General features: G+C 46.3%; 1 protein-coding gene across 2 annotated transcripts in view; it reads left to right on the plus strand.

The window, feature by feature from the left end:
* The window catches only part of VPS4A (vacuolar protein sorting 4 homolog A), a 187,110-nt gene that overhangs the window by 70,882 nt on the left and 99,351 nt on the right, over positions 1–16,877 (plus strand). For both annotated transcript variants that reach the window (XM_078670988.1, XM_078670989.1), the window contains exons 5-7: positions 7,706–7,825; positions 8,800–8,956; positions 10,957–11,105. In XM_078670988.1, the coding sequence (XP_078527114.1) occupies positions 7,706–7,825; positions 8,800–8,956; positions 10,957–11,105 (426 nt within the window). The remainder of the gene's footprint in view (positions 1–7,705; positions 7,826–8,799; positions 8,957–10,956; positions 11,106–16,877) is intronic.

Raw genomic sequence — 16,877 nt, forward strand, 5'->3', positions numbered from 1 at the left:
ATCCTACCTCCCCAATTTTCACCTCCAGGGCCGCCCGAGATGCCTGTATGTCAGTCCTGGATGCCTGGATGGCCTCCATCAACATTGCCGTATCGGTCCGCGTTCCAGGCGGCATGGACTGCTGTTCCGCCACCTGCCTCGGCGCCGCAAAGTTATGCATGGGGCCCTGCTTCATGGATTTAGGCACCAGGTCTCTTTTCCCCATGGCTGCTCGTCCCTTGGGTGAGGGTTCCCCTCGCAGGTCACAAGCCACCGACCCCTGTAGTGACGAGGTAGTGTGCAGGTCCGCTCAGGAGGCAATGGCTATCTGCCGTGCTGCACCGTAGGCTGTAGAGTCCCTTGGCCTCGCCCGTCCGCTGTGCCTCAGCCGATTGGCTCCTCTCAATCCTCCTGTCCCGGCCCTGAGTCTCCCCACCTATCACAACAGGCAGTGGGGTGGCCGGCAATATGCACCGTAGGGGCCGCAATACACTGCCACCATACACTCAAAGTGTTTGAATCAGTCTTTGCCCCGGGCGGGTAGAAATTTGCGTGCCCGCTCTTCAGTGTTATGAGCAGGTCGCGCCTCGGCAGGGGGGGGGGGGCAGACAGAGAGCCCTCACCGCCCAGCCGCCTTCGCAATTGTTTGCCCCCCCCGGGCGTCCCCCGACCTCTGCCGCCATGTTGGTGAAGTCTGGTGCGGTCGCTGAGCGTGTCCTGGATTTCCGCCGTTCGCGGTCTCGGCCACTCACCGCCTCCTTATTCAGCCGCACCGCCGCTCCTCCGTTCACACTCCTTTCGTCCTCCGGCTCCACTTCAATGCGGGGGGTGCATCAGAGGGCCTACGCTCGTCGCCGCCATTCACCGGTACCACCGGCCGCCATCTTGGTAAAGGCGGCCGGTCGTTGGCGGTTCCCCCATCTCTCCTCCGCACACCTGACAGAGTCCGCACGGCACCTCCTGGCCTGCTGTCGTGCGGCGATGTCTCCGGTGGCTGGCTCCTTCCCTACAGGGCTACGGACGGATCCCTAGGCTCGCCGGGGTCCGTCGGGCGTCGCGGCCGCCATCTTGGCTGCTCCAGGATTCAACGGGTCCGAATGAGATCACTTTTTTCCGCCAAACCCCGCTCGGTATCGCCGCTGCAGCAGTCCCCCCCAGCTGCTAAGGTGCTTTGTCTTGCATGGGGTGCCGTTTGTGGATCGTGGGGACAGTCATAAATCGAATTAAGTCGCAGCTCGGCAGGAGCTCCGGCAAGGCACGTCTAGCCGGCCATGCTGCTGGCCACGCCCCCCAAAGTTATACTGTTAATTCCAATACTAACCTAATTCCACCAAAGCATTTCTAATATGGTAAAGCATTTACTACAGCCTTGCAAAACAATCAATACTGCATTTGAAAAGTATTACTGCTTTTGAAACTGTTACCTGCAACTGAGTTCCTCTTGGTTCAGAAATAAAATAACAAAGTATAACTTTGTATATAAACAATTGGTCTGGATTCAGTCTTTGAGTTGGTTTAATCATTTCTTGCCTGAGTGTGTACAACAAGTGCTTAACATAGCCCTCTGATAAGCCTAACACTACCAAAAATAGAGCTTTTAGTATTCTCTTTTTAAACCTCTGGGGATCCACTGCACTCTGTGCACACTATACCTTACTTTGGTATAGTATATACAGAGCCAGCTTCCTACATTGGTTAATCAGGGGTGGAGTCTATGACTTGGCGTTTGTTGGACTAATTAGTCAACACCTGATCACACGACTACAATAAAAAAATTGCCTTTAGATCCATTGTATTTTTGAATTTACATTTTTTCAAAAATGTTAAACTTTTTGTCAGGGCCTTGGGTAAGTCCCTTTAATATTTTAGAAATGTACAACTTACTGTGGTTAGGGGTAACAGTGCTTAGAAAATTGTGTTTGTCCTTTCGTAATGTCCCCAACTATTAGTAAAATAATGGATGCAGAGAACATGGTGGTGGCACTCTCCCTCACCCCTAACTTTTGCTTAGTTGGTAGGGACCCTCTGCAAACTTAACAAAATATAACCAGTTCTAATCCTACCAATGTCAAGCTCCTGGAGCTCTTGGCAGAATATGCAAAGGAACACCCTTCTGAAGGAGATGACCTACTTAGAGAAGATGTGGCCACTGTGCCCATCTCCCCAAAAGTATTGGTTAGGGGGCCTAGCTCCCAGAAAATATGGGACAGGTACCATAGATAGCATTGAGGACCGCCTCAATGAAGAGGACATCCTTTTAGAAAGGTTGGGCAAAAGACTAGCTCCTGGCTTTTGAAAAAGAGAGTGCAGAAATGGGTGCAGCGCCCATAGATGGTGGCAGCAACTTAATACCTAGTGACAGAGAGAATTCTTGTGACCCTAAAATCCCGAAAGGGATTGTTCCCAAATATGAGGACGGTGATGACATCACCAAATGGTTCACAGCCTTTGAGAGGGCCTGTGGAATGACAAAAGTCACGCTAGAGAGCATTACTTTGGGAACTGTCCACTGGTAATTGCAGGGACAGACTCCTGACCCTTAGATGCAGAGTCCTATGACCTGATGAATGTCACCATGATTGAGGGCTTTGGACCCACCAATGAGGAATATAGAATTAGATTCAGGGGGGCTCTCAAAACCTTGAGTCAGTCCTGCATTGACTTTATGGACGACTCAGTAAAAACACCAGATGGTTGGTTAACTGGAAGTGCTGTGTATGATTATGTTGGATTTTAATATCTATTTATGAAAGAACACATTTTAAATAATTGCACTAATGGAAAGTTGCATCAGTAGCTGGAAGACCTAGGTCTAATTTCACCCTAAGAATTGGGAAAGAAGGTAGACTACTGGGTCAAGACTAGGGTCACCAAGACAACCACTGGGGGTGACTAAAATAAATGGTTTACAAAACATCCCCAGGGGAAAGGGGATGATCCCCCCCCAAGGATAAAAACCAAGAGTCTTCTAAGGGCCCCCAAAACCTAGTCAGGAGGGTGAGCCCAAGACCTCTTCACAGCCCAGCAGTGGGTACAAAGGTTAAAAATAATTGATCCCTTAAAGGCCTGGTGTATGAACTGTAATAAGTTGGGACACCGAACTGGAGACACTGCCTGTCTTACCAAAAGTGCCCATATTACTCCTCCATGTAGCCCTGGTGTGGTAAGTCTCCAAATGAGGTCAAAAGTGTCCCCAGAACAAATCATGCTTCACACTGAAGCTGTTCTAATCTCAGAGGCCACTAACTTGAAAACGTAACAGCAGTTCCCTTGACTTATGGGATTAGACTGGAGGCCCTGAGGGATACAGGTGCCAGTGTCACCATGGTGAAAGATGCACTGGTCTCCCCAGGACGATATCAGGCTGGAAAAACCTATCCAGTCACCAACGCTGATAACGACACCACAGTCCACCCCATGGCTATGGTGCCATTAGAGTGGGGAGGGGTTACAAGCCTGAAAAAGGTAGTGGTCATGGGCTGATCGAGAGCTAAAAATCTATGCAGCTATGCTGGAAATCCTTGAGATCGTGTGTGTGAAAACCAGCGAATAAAGCCTATCACAGGGTGAAAAAGAAGGGTTGGAGCCTCGGAGAATGGCCCAACCTTCCAAGATGAAAGTTAAGAAGACCGGGGCACCAGCTTCTGAAAAGCAAAAAGCTCAGGGCCCCTCTCCTCAAGGAGAGGATTTGTCACTCCAGGAGGGAACTGAGCCCATGGAACTTGAACCTTACCAGGTTGAGCTACTGGGCCCAGCTGTACCTTGGGCAGAGGACCTGTCCAACTCTTGAAAGCCTGTGACAGCAAGCTGTTGCACAGGAACAAGGAGAGGTCTGTGGTTCCCACAGGACCTATTGGGAGGATGGACTTCTTTACACTGAGGCCAGAGACCCCAAACCTGGTGCCACTAGGAGAGTGGTAGTGCCTCAGGTGTTTAGAGAATTCCTTTTCACATTGGCCCATGACATCCCTCAGCTGGGCATCTTGGCCAGACGAAAACTCAGAGCAGGCTTGTCGGCCACTTCTACTGACCAAATACGTCAGAGAATGTGAAGGAGTTTGTCAGCTCCTGTGTCACCTGCCAAGCCAGTGGCTAGCCAGGTGGACACCCAAAGATCCCCTTAATTCCACTACCAGTGGTTGGGTTTCACTTTGAAAGGGTTGGTGCGGATGTAGTGGGTCCACTGGAACCACCCACAGCATCAGGAAACAAATATTTACTGATAGTAGTGGATCCTGCTACCAGGTGTCCTGAGGCAATTCCCCTTAGAACTACTATAGGTCCTGCAGTAGCCAAAGCACTCATTAGTATCTTTATCAGGGAAGGGTTTCGTAAGGAGGTGGTGTCAGTCAGAGGTACCAACTTCAGTTTGCATACCGGATACACTAGTGGAATGAGTGTGGAGTGAACTATAAGTTCACTACACCTTATCACCCACAAACTAATGGCCTTGTTGAAAGTTTCAACAAGACATTTAAAGTCATGATCATGGGATTCCCTGAAAAGCTCAAAAAGAGATGGGATGTTCTACTGCCATGCCTGCTTGCTTACAGAGAGGTGCCTCCGAAGGGAGTAGGGGTTTCCCCCTTTGAATGTCTGTTTGGCCATCCTGTTAGGGGACCACTTTGTCTTGTGAAGGAAGGTTGGGAGAAGCCTCTCCAAGAACCTAAACAGGATAGTGTGGATTATTTACTAGGCCTATGTTCTAGAATGGCAGATTGCATGGAAAAAGCTTCTGCAAATCTTGAGGCCAGCCAAGAGCGTCAGAAGCTATGGTATGACCAAAAGGCTGCACTGGTGGAGTGCCACCCAGGGCAGAAGGTGTGAGGTTTGGAGCCCATGGCACAGGGCTCACCGGGACAAATGGAGTGGCCCTTACCACATCCTGGAAAAGAAAAGTGAGGCCACCTACTTGGTCGACCTGGACACTAGTAGGACACCCAAATTGGATGATCCATATGAACCGCTTCAAACCTTTTTGTGATGGGGCTGATGCCTTAGGGCTGTAAGGCGTGCTAGACGGGTGGCATACCCATACCTTAGGCAGTGCTAGTTGGCATGAGACACAGGCAGTGTGCCATGTCGACTTTGTTGCTTTGTCTGCATCAGGCCATGCATGCTGCAGTGGGAGTCTGCATGGCTTAGGTGATGAGTCCCTATGGGACCATCTTCATTCCCAGTGCCGTGGGTAACCTGGTACCAATTACTAGGGACTTATATGGACCTGAAGGGCCAATTGTGGAACAGTTTTAGGGAAAGAACATTGGTACTGGGAACCTTGACAGCAGGGACTCCTTACTCTACATTCAAAGTTGCATTAAAAGCTAGGCAAAAAGTGGGGATTACTACAAAAGAACACCATCTTCTCACAACAAAACACTTTTTTCATCTCACCATAGAACACCTGGAACTGGCTTGAAGGATTGGAAAAAAACTCATAGGATATTATAAAACCATAAATATACACATTTCTAAAAATGTATACAAGCCGATCTATATAGCTTCCTAACTCTTCATATGAGTCTATACATATTTAAAAAAGTTCAATATACCAAAAAACGAATCCCTTGGAGTTACAACCTGTACTGGAAACAGAGAGTCATTATTTATGCATAAATGCAATACACTACACATTACTAAAACATGCTAAAGGCTGCTTAAAGTGCTTGTGAATTGTAAAGTGCTTAAAGTGAGGTGCAATTCTAGTTTCTAAAAAAATATATATATATATATACCAAAATGTCATTCTATTAAAATTCATTTAGCGGTACAGGAGCATGATTATTTTATTTACATTCAATCAATCAATCAATTATTTGTTATATTTTCTAGATTTCATTTTACTGGAAATATTTAATTTTTTTTATTTATTGTGTGCAATCCAGGCTCTAATTTGTACTTTAACTGGAGTTCTATAAACAATGGTGTAGATCTTCTGTGTTATTGAACCTATTGGGGTTCTTACTGTCTAACTCAATTATCATTTGAGTTTCCAATTTTCTTAACAGTTTTTCCCTGTCACCCCCTCTTCGCAGTGGTGCTACTGCATTTATCACAAAATAAGACCGACAGTTCAAATTATTGTTGTGTGTTGTTTTAAAATGTCTTGCCACCGGATAAGCAGCGTCATTATTAACGATTGCCCTGAGATGCTGCAATATTCTGACATGCACCTGCAGCTTCGTACTACCCACATAGCGAAGCCCACAGGTGCATGCCAGAACATATACCGCATACTCAGTGCGGCATCCGTAATATATTTATATTTATATTTACTCTTACTGTACACTCCACTCTCACCTTTCACCTACTCTGCGAAAAACAATCTAAAGGTGGGGTCGGTGCCCACATGCATTGTAGACTAATGGAGGAGTCACAGAGTAACCTGTATCTTAAACTTCAATGAAGAAAATCATGTAAATTCCAAGCCCACCACTAGATGACAAAAGTGTGCGAAATATGCGAATCCAGAGTACTTCATGCTATTAGCAGATACTTACAGGGTAAGTGACATTTTCCTTGTGTCTATGGCTTTTAGACAGAGAGATTGGATTCCTAAATGTATAAGCACCTACTACATGAAGGTTCAAATGTTTTCCCTGGAGATCTGCTTACTATTCACCTGTATGTAACATCATGGCCTATTTGGGCAGGGGACTTACATTTTTGGGCTTAATCTTAATATACAGAGAAAAAAGTCACATGAGACAGCCTGGGGTACAAATAAAGAGATGTAACTCATGGGAGCTTTATTACCCCGGTGGCTCTTACTTGAGCCTTGCAAGATATGTCAGTTTTGCTAATTAGATGGATGCTGATATGGGCCTGTCACTGTTGGTGGGAGATAAGAGGGTCCCTCCTGTTTGTCACACACAGTTGTTCAGTTTGAGGGCTTTTACAGACTTATGCCAGTGTTTTGAAGGCTCCTGCCTTCTGTGAATCCTTCAGTTGTCCATGTTATTTGTGTGTGCGCAACTGATTCTTGGGTCTCTTTCATCATCTTCCCTGAAAGCCTTGTAATCTGCATACCTGACTTCGCCACTTTTGATAGGAATTGTAACATGTTCTTGCCTGTTTTGTTTGTTGCCTCCGGTTTGTTTGCCTCCTTCTCTTGGTTTGGTGAACCCTCAACAGGAACAGGCACGTCTTCTTCCCCACTAGGTGTCGCTCAAGTTGTTTGACTCAGATCAGTCAGTCTTGTTTTAAAAAAAGAAAATGATGATGCTGGATACAGACCTCTTCCAGTAGCTTTTCAAGTTTGTGTCACCCTCATCAACCCGGCCCTTCAGGTCAGACATTTGTGCAAAACTTCTTGTTTATAGGGCTGATCTTTGGACCTCTAGAGAGGGCACAGAAAGAGCACACATGCCAGGTTTGGCACCTGGGCTTGTCTCATTGTCCAGCTTTTTTTGATATTCCCTGTTTGTTTCATTACTAGAGTTTACCCTAGTAAGACTGAAATACTGTTGGCATGCCGTTATTTCCTTTCCTTCTGCACTAACACAAATGAATGCATGAAGAGGGCCTGCTTGATTCTTGTTCTTCACTTCTCACTCTTCTCATCAAAGAGCACTCCATCAATCAAAATGCTTCAGTTTGACATTGTCGCCCATGATCTGCCTTAATCATGTGCCAGAATTATAACTAACAAGTACTGAATCTTGTTGTGTATACCCTAGAAGTCTGTCTGACTCATGTCTACATTTTGATTCTCATCTCATCCTAGGTGCGGTGGTAATGGAGAAGCCAAACGTGCGCTGGAATGATGTAGCTGGCCTCGAGGGAGCGAAGGAGGCACTGAAGGAAGCAGTTATTCTGCCAATTAAATTTCCTCACCTTTTCACAGGTCAGCACTCTGTGGTCAGAGCATCATAGTGGGTGGAAGTTTGTGTTCACAGAGGGAAGAAGTTGACTATATCAGTACAGAAGAATATATGTGTTAAGCCCGGCGGATATAGAGAAAGCTGAATTACATGCAACTTAGGGAAAAGGCTGGATAGTCTTCTCACAAAGGAGTAATTAAGAAGGATGGATGTTTATGCTCCCAGAAATTGAGAAGTTGGTGGTTATTTAGCATAAAATGTTTGACCTGGGGTATCCAGAGTGTTAGATGTACAATAGGCATCTAGAGTGTGGAATAGATCTAGAATAGCTAACTTGTTAAGCTGAATTTAGGATATCCAAAGCACAAGCTATGCCGAATGCTTCTAAGGTGCAAGACAGGCTGGAAACATCCATATCGTTGGTAATGGCTACAAGTCTAGCAGTGTGTGCAGCACACTTACGGAGGTATGAGTTCACAAATTGATTCAGTCAGAATGCTAACACTATATTGGTATAGGTATAGACCACCTGCAATCAGTTTACCTTGCTCCGTATCACTGTCTCCTCTGTAAATATTCATATTCCTCTCTATATATTATTGTACCTTAGTCTCTTTCATGTTATCTCAAATAGCGCCCAGATTCTGTTGTGTTCTCTTCTGTGTCCTTAATGCACTGTATTTTACTCTACCCTTTAACCCTTTGTCGTTCAGTCTGATTCTCTAGCCCCTCCAACACATGCTTGTTCTCTTCACTCATTCTGGGTTTTATGCCTATAACCACTCCTGATAGTCTGTGTTTCCTACATCGTCCAAAAGAACTCACAGGTTCCATCATTTGTGTCTTTTATTGTGTGAGATGCCAGACTGAGTTTATTCTTTTCAACTGCTGATGTATGTGTTGGCAATCCGCCACCCGTTATGAAACCCTTTGGTCTTTGTTTTGCTGCTAATGTGCTCTTCATTGTGATGTTCACACTACACAATCTGTATTTCAGGTAAGCGCACCCCGTGGCGAGGGATTCTACTCTTTGGCCCACCAGGTACTGGGAAATCGTACCTAGCCAAAGCAGTTGCAACTGAGGCAAACAACTCCACGTTTTTTGCTGTCTCATCCTCTGACCTGATGTCCAAGTGGCTGGGAGAAAGTGAGAAGTAAGTAACATGGGTAGGAAGAGTTTGAGGGTTCAAGGAAGCTGCAGTGCGAGTTGGAAGTGACTGGTGTGCTTTGATTGAAAGCTGCCAGTAGCTGATGGTGTTTTTGTGCCCTGCCCGCAGTTGTGTATGTGCTACTGTGGGGCTAGATGAGTCAGAGGGTAATTGGTCGCAGAGGCTGTGAAGGAGCTGTACAAAATCCAAAAATGTTTGCTTTGTAATAAGCAAACGGATCTCTAGCTTGGTATTAGCTAATAATGTGGGTCTTGTTTGTATAGGCTGCTGTGAGCTTGCATCAGGCATAGGCTAATATATTGCCATGTATAATTAGTCTGTAAATGATAGTTTTGGTTATGTGTTTCTACAGAAAAAGTGCAGGGACCATCTTGGGCCAGCCTAGGCACCATGGTGACTAAGGGGGGTGGGGGGGGGGGAGGGGGGGGTGGGACGGGGTTGTTACAAAACAACCTGCCTAATGAATATTAATTTGGCTGGTTGCGTTTTGTGATCCCTAATGACAGGCTGCGATTTGCAGGGATGGGGCGGCTGCAAGAAACAGAAGACAACAATTTCTAGTCTTGCTTTCCCAAATGAGAAACATTTTCTTACAGTATTGCTTGTTCATCAAAGAGACAGGTGCTACTTAAAAAAAAAAATCCTATTCAGGAGCACGTCGAGTGGAGCAGGCTGTGGCCAAGGGGACAGCTTCCCCTTATTCATGTGGGATGGGTTGGTGGAGAGCAGAGATCCATGCCAGGGCCTACTGCTTCCAATGCCATCCAACACGATTCCCAAGGAGGAAGCTTACCTACAACATCCCCTTTGTGAATCGATTACTACACCAATTTAGGAGGTGTCAGCTTGTCAATGGTTTGCGACTGCTGTTGTTGTCACAAAACATTGACCTTTCTTTGTGACTTGCAAAGAGATGGGGAATGCCTCTTCATGCCCTGGTTGCTTGTGATATGCAAGGGGTTGCAAAACAACTAAAGCACTTGAAGTTTCAAATTCTTTGTATGATGCGGGCACACGTTTTGCTTTTTTGCAACACCTCTGCCTGTGCCAGTCACCAAAAGTGTCCAGCCTTTTGTTTAAATCTGGCATTTGTAGTTGGGTAATTGTTCCCTGCTCCCATTATCACAATGTTACGATATTTGTGCCCTTTCTATCTTTTGATACATGATACTTTGAGAATGTTTCCACGTGTTCTGTCATTACTGGATCTTTAGTTATAAAGGTTCAGCCATTTTGGCAGTATGTTACACAGTCCTGAGCATAGTGTCATCAAGATCAGAACTTTGACAGTTATTCCATATTGGCCTGAGATAGTTTTATATTGCCTTTTTCATCACAGAGATGAAGATGTTTTAAGGACACTTTACATACGACCAAGTGGAATTACACTGATTATAGCTATTTATTGATGTATAGATTATGAATACAAAAACTGTGTGGCATATATCAGTGTGTGTGCGATTGCTCTGACCCTATCTACATATCCACTGTTAATATTCCTAAATGTAGTATTAAAAAACTGGTCAAAATAAATGTTTTACATGTGTTGTATACATGCTACAGAGTACGCCATTTCAAAATTCATATATCCTTTATTGATAAAGATTAATTCAGTTTAGTGGGTTAGATTAATTTGATAGCAACCTTCTGTCATTGTTCCCAAGTGTACCTTCCAGTTCTCCTTCAGGAGCGCTATACATACCTAAAATTGGCAAAAGAATCCATGTGAGTGGCAAAGGCTTCTCTGTTCATACCAACATCCCTTGAGGAACTTGCTTCCAGTGCCATTTTGCAATATCTTAAATTTAGAATGGCAAGTAAGATCTGACTCTCCACACTTGCCTGTTTCATAGCTGTCTTTGACCCAACGCAGTTTGGCTCGACATGGATTGCATGAGGTCTGGCTTTTTGTGATTTCAATGTGGGGTGGTTTGTGGCTGCACATATAGAAGTGGCTATATACTAATGCTTGTCTTGTACTTCAGGCTTGTAAAGAATCTTTTTGAACTGGCGAGGCAGCATAAGCCCTCCATCATTTTTATTGATGAGGTAGATTCACTCTGTGGTTCTCGGAATGAGAATGAAAGTGAGGCAGCCCGACGGATCAAAACCGAGTTTCTGGTACAAATGCAAGGTAAGATAACAACTCAATCAATCAATCAGCAAAATTTGTAAAGCGTGCTACTCACCCGCTAGGGTCTCAAGGCGCTGGGGGGAGGGGGAGTCGCTACTGCTCGAACAGCCAGGTCTTGAGTTGTTTCCTGAAGGAGAGATGGTGCTGGGTCAGCCGTAGGTGGGTGGGGAGGGAGTTCCATGTCTTGGCCGCCAGGTACGAGAAGGATCTACCTCCGACGGTGGTTCTGCGAATTCGTGGGATGGTGGTGAGGGCGAGGCTGGCGGATCGGTGCTGGTGGGTGGGTGTGTAGAAAGCAAGCGGCTGTGTGTATTTGGGGCCCATGTCGTGGAGAGCCTTGTGTGCGTGGGTGAGGAGCCTGAACGTGATCCTCTTGCTGACGGGGAGCCAGTGCAGGTCTCTCAGATGGGCAGAGATATGGCCGTGAAGGGGGATGTCCAGGATGGGTCGTGCAGACAGGATCTGTATGCGCTGGAGTCTTTTCTGGAGTTTGGCTGTGGTTCCAGCGTAGAGGGTGTTCCCGTAGTCCAGTCTGCTGGTGACGAGGGCCTGGGTGACCGTCTTCCTGGTTTCAGTGGGGATCCACTGGCAGATCTTTCGCAGCATGCGCAGGGTGTTGCAACAGGATGACGAGACGGCGTTGACTTGCTTGGACATCGTGAGGGAGGAGTCCAGGATGAAGCCCAGGTTGCGTGCATGGTCCGTTGGCTTGGCGGCGGTGCCCAGGGCAGGGCGCCACCAGGAGTTGTCCCAGGCAGAGGGGATGGTCCCAGGCTGAGGACTTCCGTCTTGTCTGAGTTCAGTTTCAGACGGCTGAGCGTCATCCATTCCGCGACGTCTGTCATTCCTTCCTGGAGGCTGGCTCTGGCGGTGGCGGGGTCGTTGGAGAGGGAGAGGATCAGCTGGGTGTCGTCGGCGTAGGAGATGATGTTTAGGTTGTGTTGGCATGCGATAGCTGCAAGGGGGCTCATGTAGACATTGAAGAGAGTGGGGCTGAGCGAGGATCCTTGCGGAACGCCGCAGATGACTTCGGTGGCCGCGGATCGGAACGGGGGAGGCGGACTCTCTGGGTTCTTCCGGCTAGGAACGAGATGATCCACTCCAAGGCCGTTCCTTGGATTCCGGTGTTGCTGAGGCGCTGTATCAGGGTGCGGTGACATACGGTGTCGAAGGCTGCTGAGAGGTCCAGGAGGATGAGGGCAGCTGTTTCCCTGTTGTCGAGCAGAGACCTGATGTCGTCGGTAGGTGCGATGAGGGCGGTCTCGGTGCTGTGGTTTGCTCGGAAACCGGACTGTGAGGGGTCGAGGGATCCGTTTGTCTTGAGGAAGGCGGAGAGTTGTTTGTTGACGGTCTTCTCGATGACTTTGGCAGGAAAAGGGAGGAGCGAGATGGGGCGGAAGTTTTTGAGGTCTATGGGGTCCGCGGTGGGTTTCTTCAGGAGGGCGCTGAGCTCGGCATGTTTCCAGCTCGCATCCAGCAGGTGGCGGATGCGAAGGAGCTGTTAATGATGTCCCGGAGTTGGGGTGCGATGATGGAGTCGGCTTTGTTGAAGATGTGGTGTGGACAGGGGTCGGTTGGGGAGCCGGAGTGGATGGTGTCATCGTGCGGGTGGTGTCTTCGGTGCTGACCGGGGTCCAAGTGCAGAGGGTGGTGGTGGGGGGGGGGCGCTGGTTCGGTGGTTGGATGCGTGGTCTGTGCGCCGAAGCTGTTGTGTATGTCGGCGATCTTGCGGTGAAAGAACGAGGCAAGTGAGTCGTAGAGGTCTTGCGAGGGTGTGATGTCGTTGTTGCAGGCGCTGGGGTTGGAGAGCTCTTTAACGATGCTGAAGAGTTCCTTGCTGTTGTGGGTGTTGTTGTCCAGACGTTCTTTGAATGTTGTCCTTTTGGTGGTGCGGATCAGCTGGTGGTGTTTGCGGGTGGCGTTCTTGAGGGCTGTCATGTTCTCTGTTGTCTGGTCGTGGCGCCAGGCTTTCTCGAGGGTGCAGCAGATTTTCTTGGAGTTTTTGAGGTCGTTGGTGAACCACGAGGCTTTCGTGCTGCCGGGTCTGCTGGGAGGGTTCTTCAGTGGCGCGAGGTGACAACTTAGCCCATTCTGGGTCGTTTTACTTTTTGTTATGGATTGGGTTTAGAGTAGTATGCTTGATCTTTGAAACACATGCTAATTCATTCCTTGGGTATACCCCATTCTCCAGTATTGGATCTTTCATAGTTTCACATGCTTGAATCATCCATGTCGAAGTGAGAGTCCCACGGTGCCATTATAGAAGCAGTAAACACAATAACCATAGGCTACAATGCAATGAGCAGTCAATGCAATAGCCTATCTGTATCCTTTGTAAAAAATAACCAAACTTAAGTAAGAACCAGTCAGACGTCAGCACCCTGTAGAACAATCCCAAGATAGGCTGAGTTCCTCAAATGTTCTATCGGCTGTCGTGTAACAGGGAGTCTCCCAGACTTATGCTCAGTTTTTCCTTCATATTAGTGATATATATATATATATATATATATATATATATATATATATATATATATATATATATATATATATATATATATATATATATATATATATATATATATATATATATATATATATATATATATATATATCCTCTAGTTTCCTGCTTATTATGTTGGATTCTTCTAAGAAAGAACTTTTCAGATTGTGTGTTTCTTGCGTAAGAAGAGACTTCATGCAGAAGATCCCAATAAAGACACTATATACTGCTTGTACCCACAGCATACAGTTAAAGACTGCAAAGTTTGTAGAACCTTTTCAACCAAAGCTCTAAAAGACAGAAAAGGTAGGTTGCTGATTTGGTTACAGAGACCGAAAGCTAAATGTGATATTGTCTCAGAGGATGAGGATAGCACGACCTCTCACACCTCTCTGGAAACCATAAAAAGAGGGTAAGGCCACATGATTCTCCCGAAGGCCATAAATAAGCTTTCAAGAAGTCTTGTCATGACTCTGCTAGCTCCACACAAAAAGGAAAGCTTTTATTTCCTACTGAGGAAAGCTGTAATCCTTCAACTACATCTTAAAACGTGAAAAATCTTCTTCAGACTCCTCAACAGTGAAGATTCAGGTCACCAAACAATGCTCCGCATCGACGGCAGCGTCCTCGAGATCATAGTTGATGCAAAAATCACCATTGGGGTGCATTTCCCCTTCATCCTGGTCGACTCTCGTCGACAAAACCACAGTCGACGAAGGTTCCAGCGTCTAGTAAGGCTGCACCATCGACAACGGCTGAACTAACAATATCTATACTGTTGATGAAGACACCTTTACCGCCAACATGCTCCTCGTCGTCGACTATGCCGTCGCCCACCACTTCCTCCTCGTCAACCACCATGTAGTCTACGACTACGAGTGCATCAATGGTATTAACGGAGACAACCTCATCGTTGATTCCCATCATGTCCTCGTCAGCGGCACAATCACCGTCTGGTGTTGAGGGACTGTCCAGAAACAAGGCCCCCGGTCCTGATGGCATACCCCCTGAACTTTATTTCATTTAATCCCCAACTGTGGTGCCTATACTTACCTCTACGATTAACGCTGCTATCAGAGATGCCCCCCTACCTCTTGGGCAATTTCTGCCATCATCCCAATTTTTAAGAAAAGAAACCGGGATAGCACCTCATGTTATAGGCCCATATCTCTGCTGGACTCAACAGTAAAGTTGGTGGGTCGCATTTTATAGGAGAGGTTAACCACATGGGCAGATGATAACAACATACTGGCTCATATCCAATATGGCTTTCACCCTGGGAGGTCAACAGTGGACCAATGCCTTAACCTGTATATGATTTTAAATAAATTCACTGTTGCGCGTTTGTGCACGATTTTCCTGGCCTTCGTAGACTTGTCATCAGCATTCCACCAGGTGAATATAAGTAAACTTTGGGAGGCACTTTGGTGCATGGGAGTAGACATTAACATTGTCTTTTTCTTATAGTAGCTCCACAGGGATACAAAAGCGATGGTTCGCTATACTAATGATGGCAAAGTATCCAGTCAATTACCGATACAGAGAGGGGTACGACAGGGATGTATATCAGCACCTTTCTTATTTAACTTATATATTAACAATTTAGAGAAGGATTTGATAGCCACACATGCAGATGTCTGTATTATTGTACCCGGACGATGCGGTTCTTATGGCTCAGACTGCGAGGGGGTTGCAAACATTACTTAACTCCTTTGTGTCCTTTATGGAAGACCGGGCCCTGCTAGTTAATAATTCCAAGTCATATGTGATGCAGATAGGTCACGGGCAAACCAAATCCTTCAATTATAAGGTAGGGACCGTCCCTGTCCCCAGGACAAATGTTTTTTCCTATTTAGGAGTTACGCTGGATTCTAAGCTAAACTGGTGCGTTCTGAAAAAAAGTAAACAGGGGTGTCTCCTAAGTGCTAATGCAGCTATTTTTAATTTTGCTTCCTGTCTGGGAAAAAAAAACCTTAGTCGCCCTATTACAGATTTATAGATCCAGGTGTGTATCTCAGGTTATGTACGGTAGTGAAATCTGGGACTACACTGCCTATGAGGAGCTTCAAACAGTGGAAAATAAGTTTCTAAGATGGCTGTTATGTATCCCACAGGGTACTGCTACTTATACTGTTCATAATGAATTGGGTGTGCCCTATTTGACAGACTTGCTTTCTTTCCGCCCCTTATTTTACTAAAAGTCTGGTTGTCTGGTTAAGTGAAGGGAGTACCCTTAACAAGATGATATTAAGGGATTGTCTGGGTCTAGATGGTGCTCACCATATACCCTGGTTCAATTGTATACGGGATGGATTCAGGAAATTAGGTAGACCGACCTCTTCTGCACTCCTGATGCAGAGGAATCCTTTTTTAGATTAAGGGTGATGGAAAGGGAATAATGTGAGCTAAGGAAGCTTAGTGTGCGAAGACACAGTCTTCTGAAAACAGTCCCTTTCATGGAACCTTACCTTTTAGGGCTCCCTAGCTCATATGACCGTTTTTTACTGACCAGATTTCTTCTTGATTTATTCCATTTTCTCCTTACAAGAAAGGCTAGATCTTGCTGCCCTATGGCTGCGACGGTACGTCTCCACAGGACATGCTCCATTTCTTAATATTCTGTAGTAATTATGAGATGCCTAGGAGGTCCTTTTTAATCCCTATTTTAAAACAAGCCAGTTTTCAACAAATGCAACCCTCTTTTACCTTTTTATTAATGCTCTCAGGGAGCACTGTACGGCATGTTCTTAGCTTTTTAAAGGCGGCAGTAATGCTTAGAGCATGGATACTCACAAACTTTCTCTCGGGCCAAATTTACAGTGTGGTTTGTGGCCACACCGGTGGGGGGTGGGGGGGGGGGGCTAGAGTAATAAAAAAAAGATGTGACCATAAGGGCGAACACAGGCCGCTGCAGCGAACGCATTAGTCCACTGAGCCACGAGACCCGGCATGCACACATCTGTCTGTCTGTCTGTCTCTGTCTCTATGTCTGTCTCTCTGTCTCTCTCTCTGCCTGTCTGTCTCTTTCTCTGTCTCTCTCTGCCTGTCTGTCTCTCTCTCCCTGTCTCTCCCTCTGTCTCTCTCTCTGTCTGTCCGAAATTCTGAATGTGCTTACATCTAATGTTCAGGGATAGTGATTCGAAGATGAAGCTGCTGCGGGAGAAGAGTACATTGTCAGCAACACGAAACAGGAAGCTTCCCAAAAGGCCCTTTAAAAGTCAGCTGTGAAAGCACTTACAGCTGACTTTTAAAGGGCCTTTTAGGAAGCTTTC

The sequence above is a fragment of the Lissotriton helveticus genome, chromosome 12, assembly GCF_964261635.1.
Source record: "Lissotriton helveticus chromosome 12, aLisHel1.1, whole genome shotgun sequence".
NCBI lineage: Eukaryota > Metazoa > Chordata > Amphibia > Caudata > Salamandridae > Lissotriton > Lissotriton helveticus.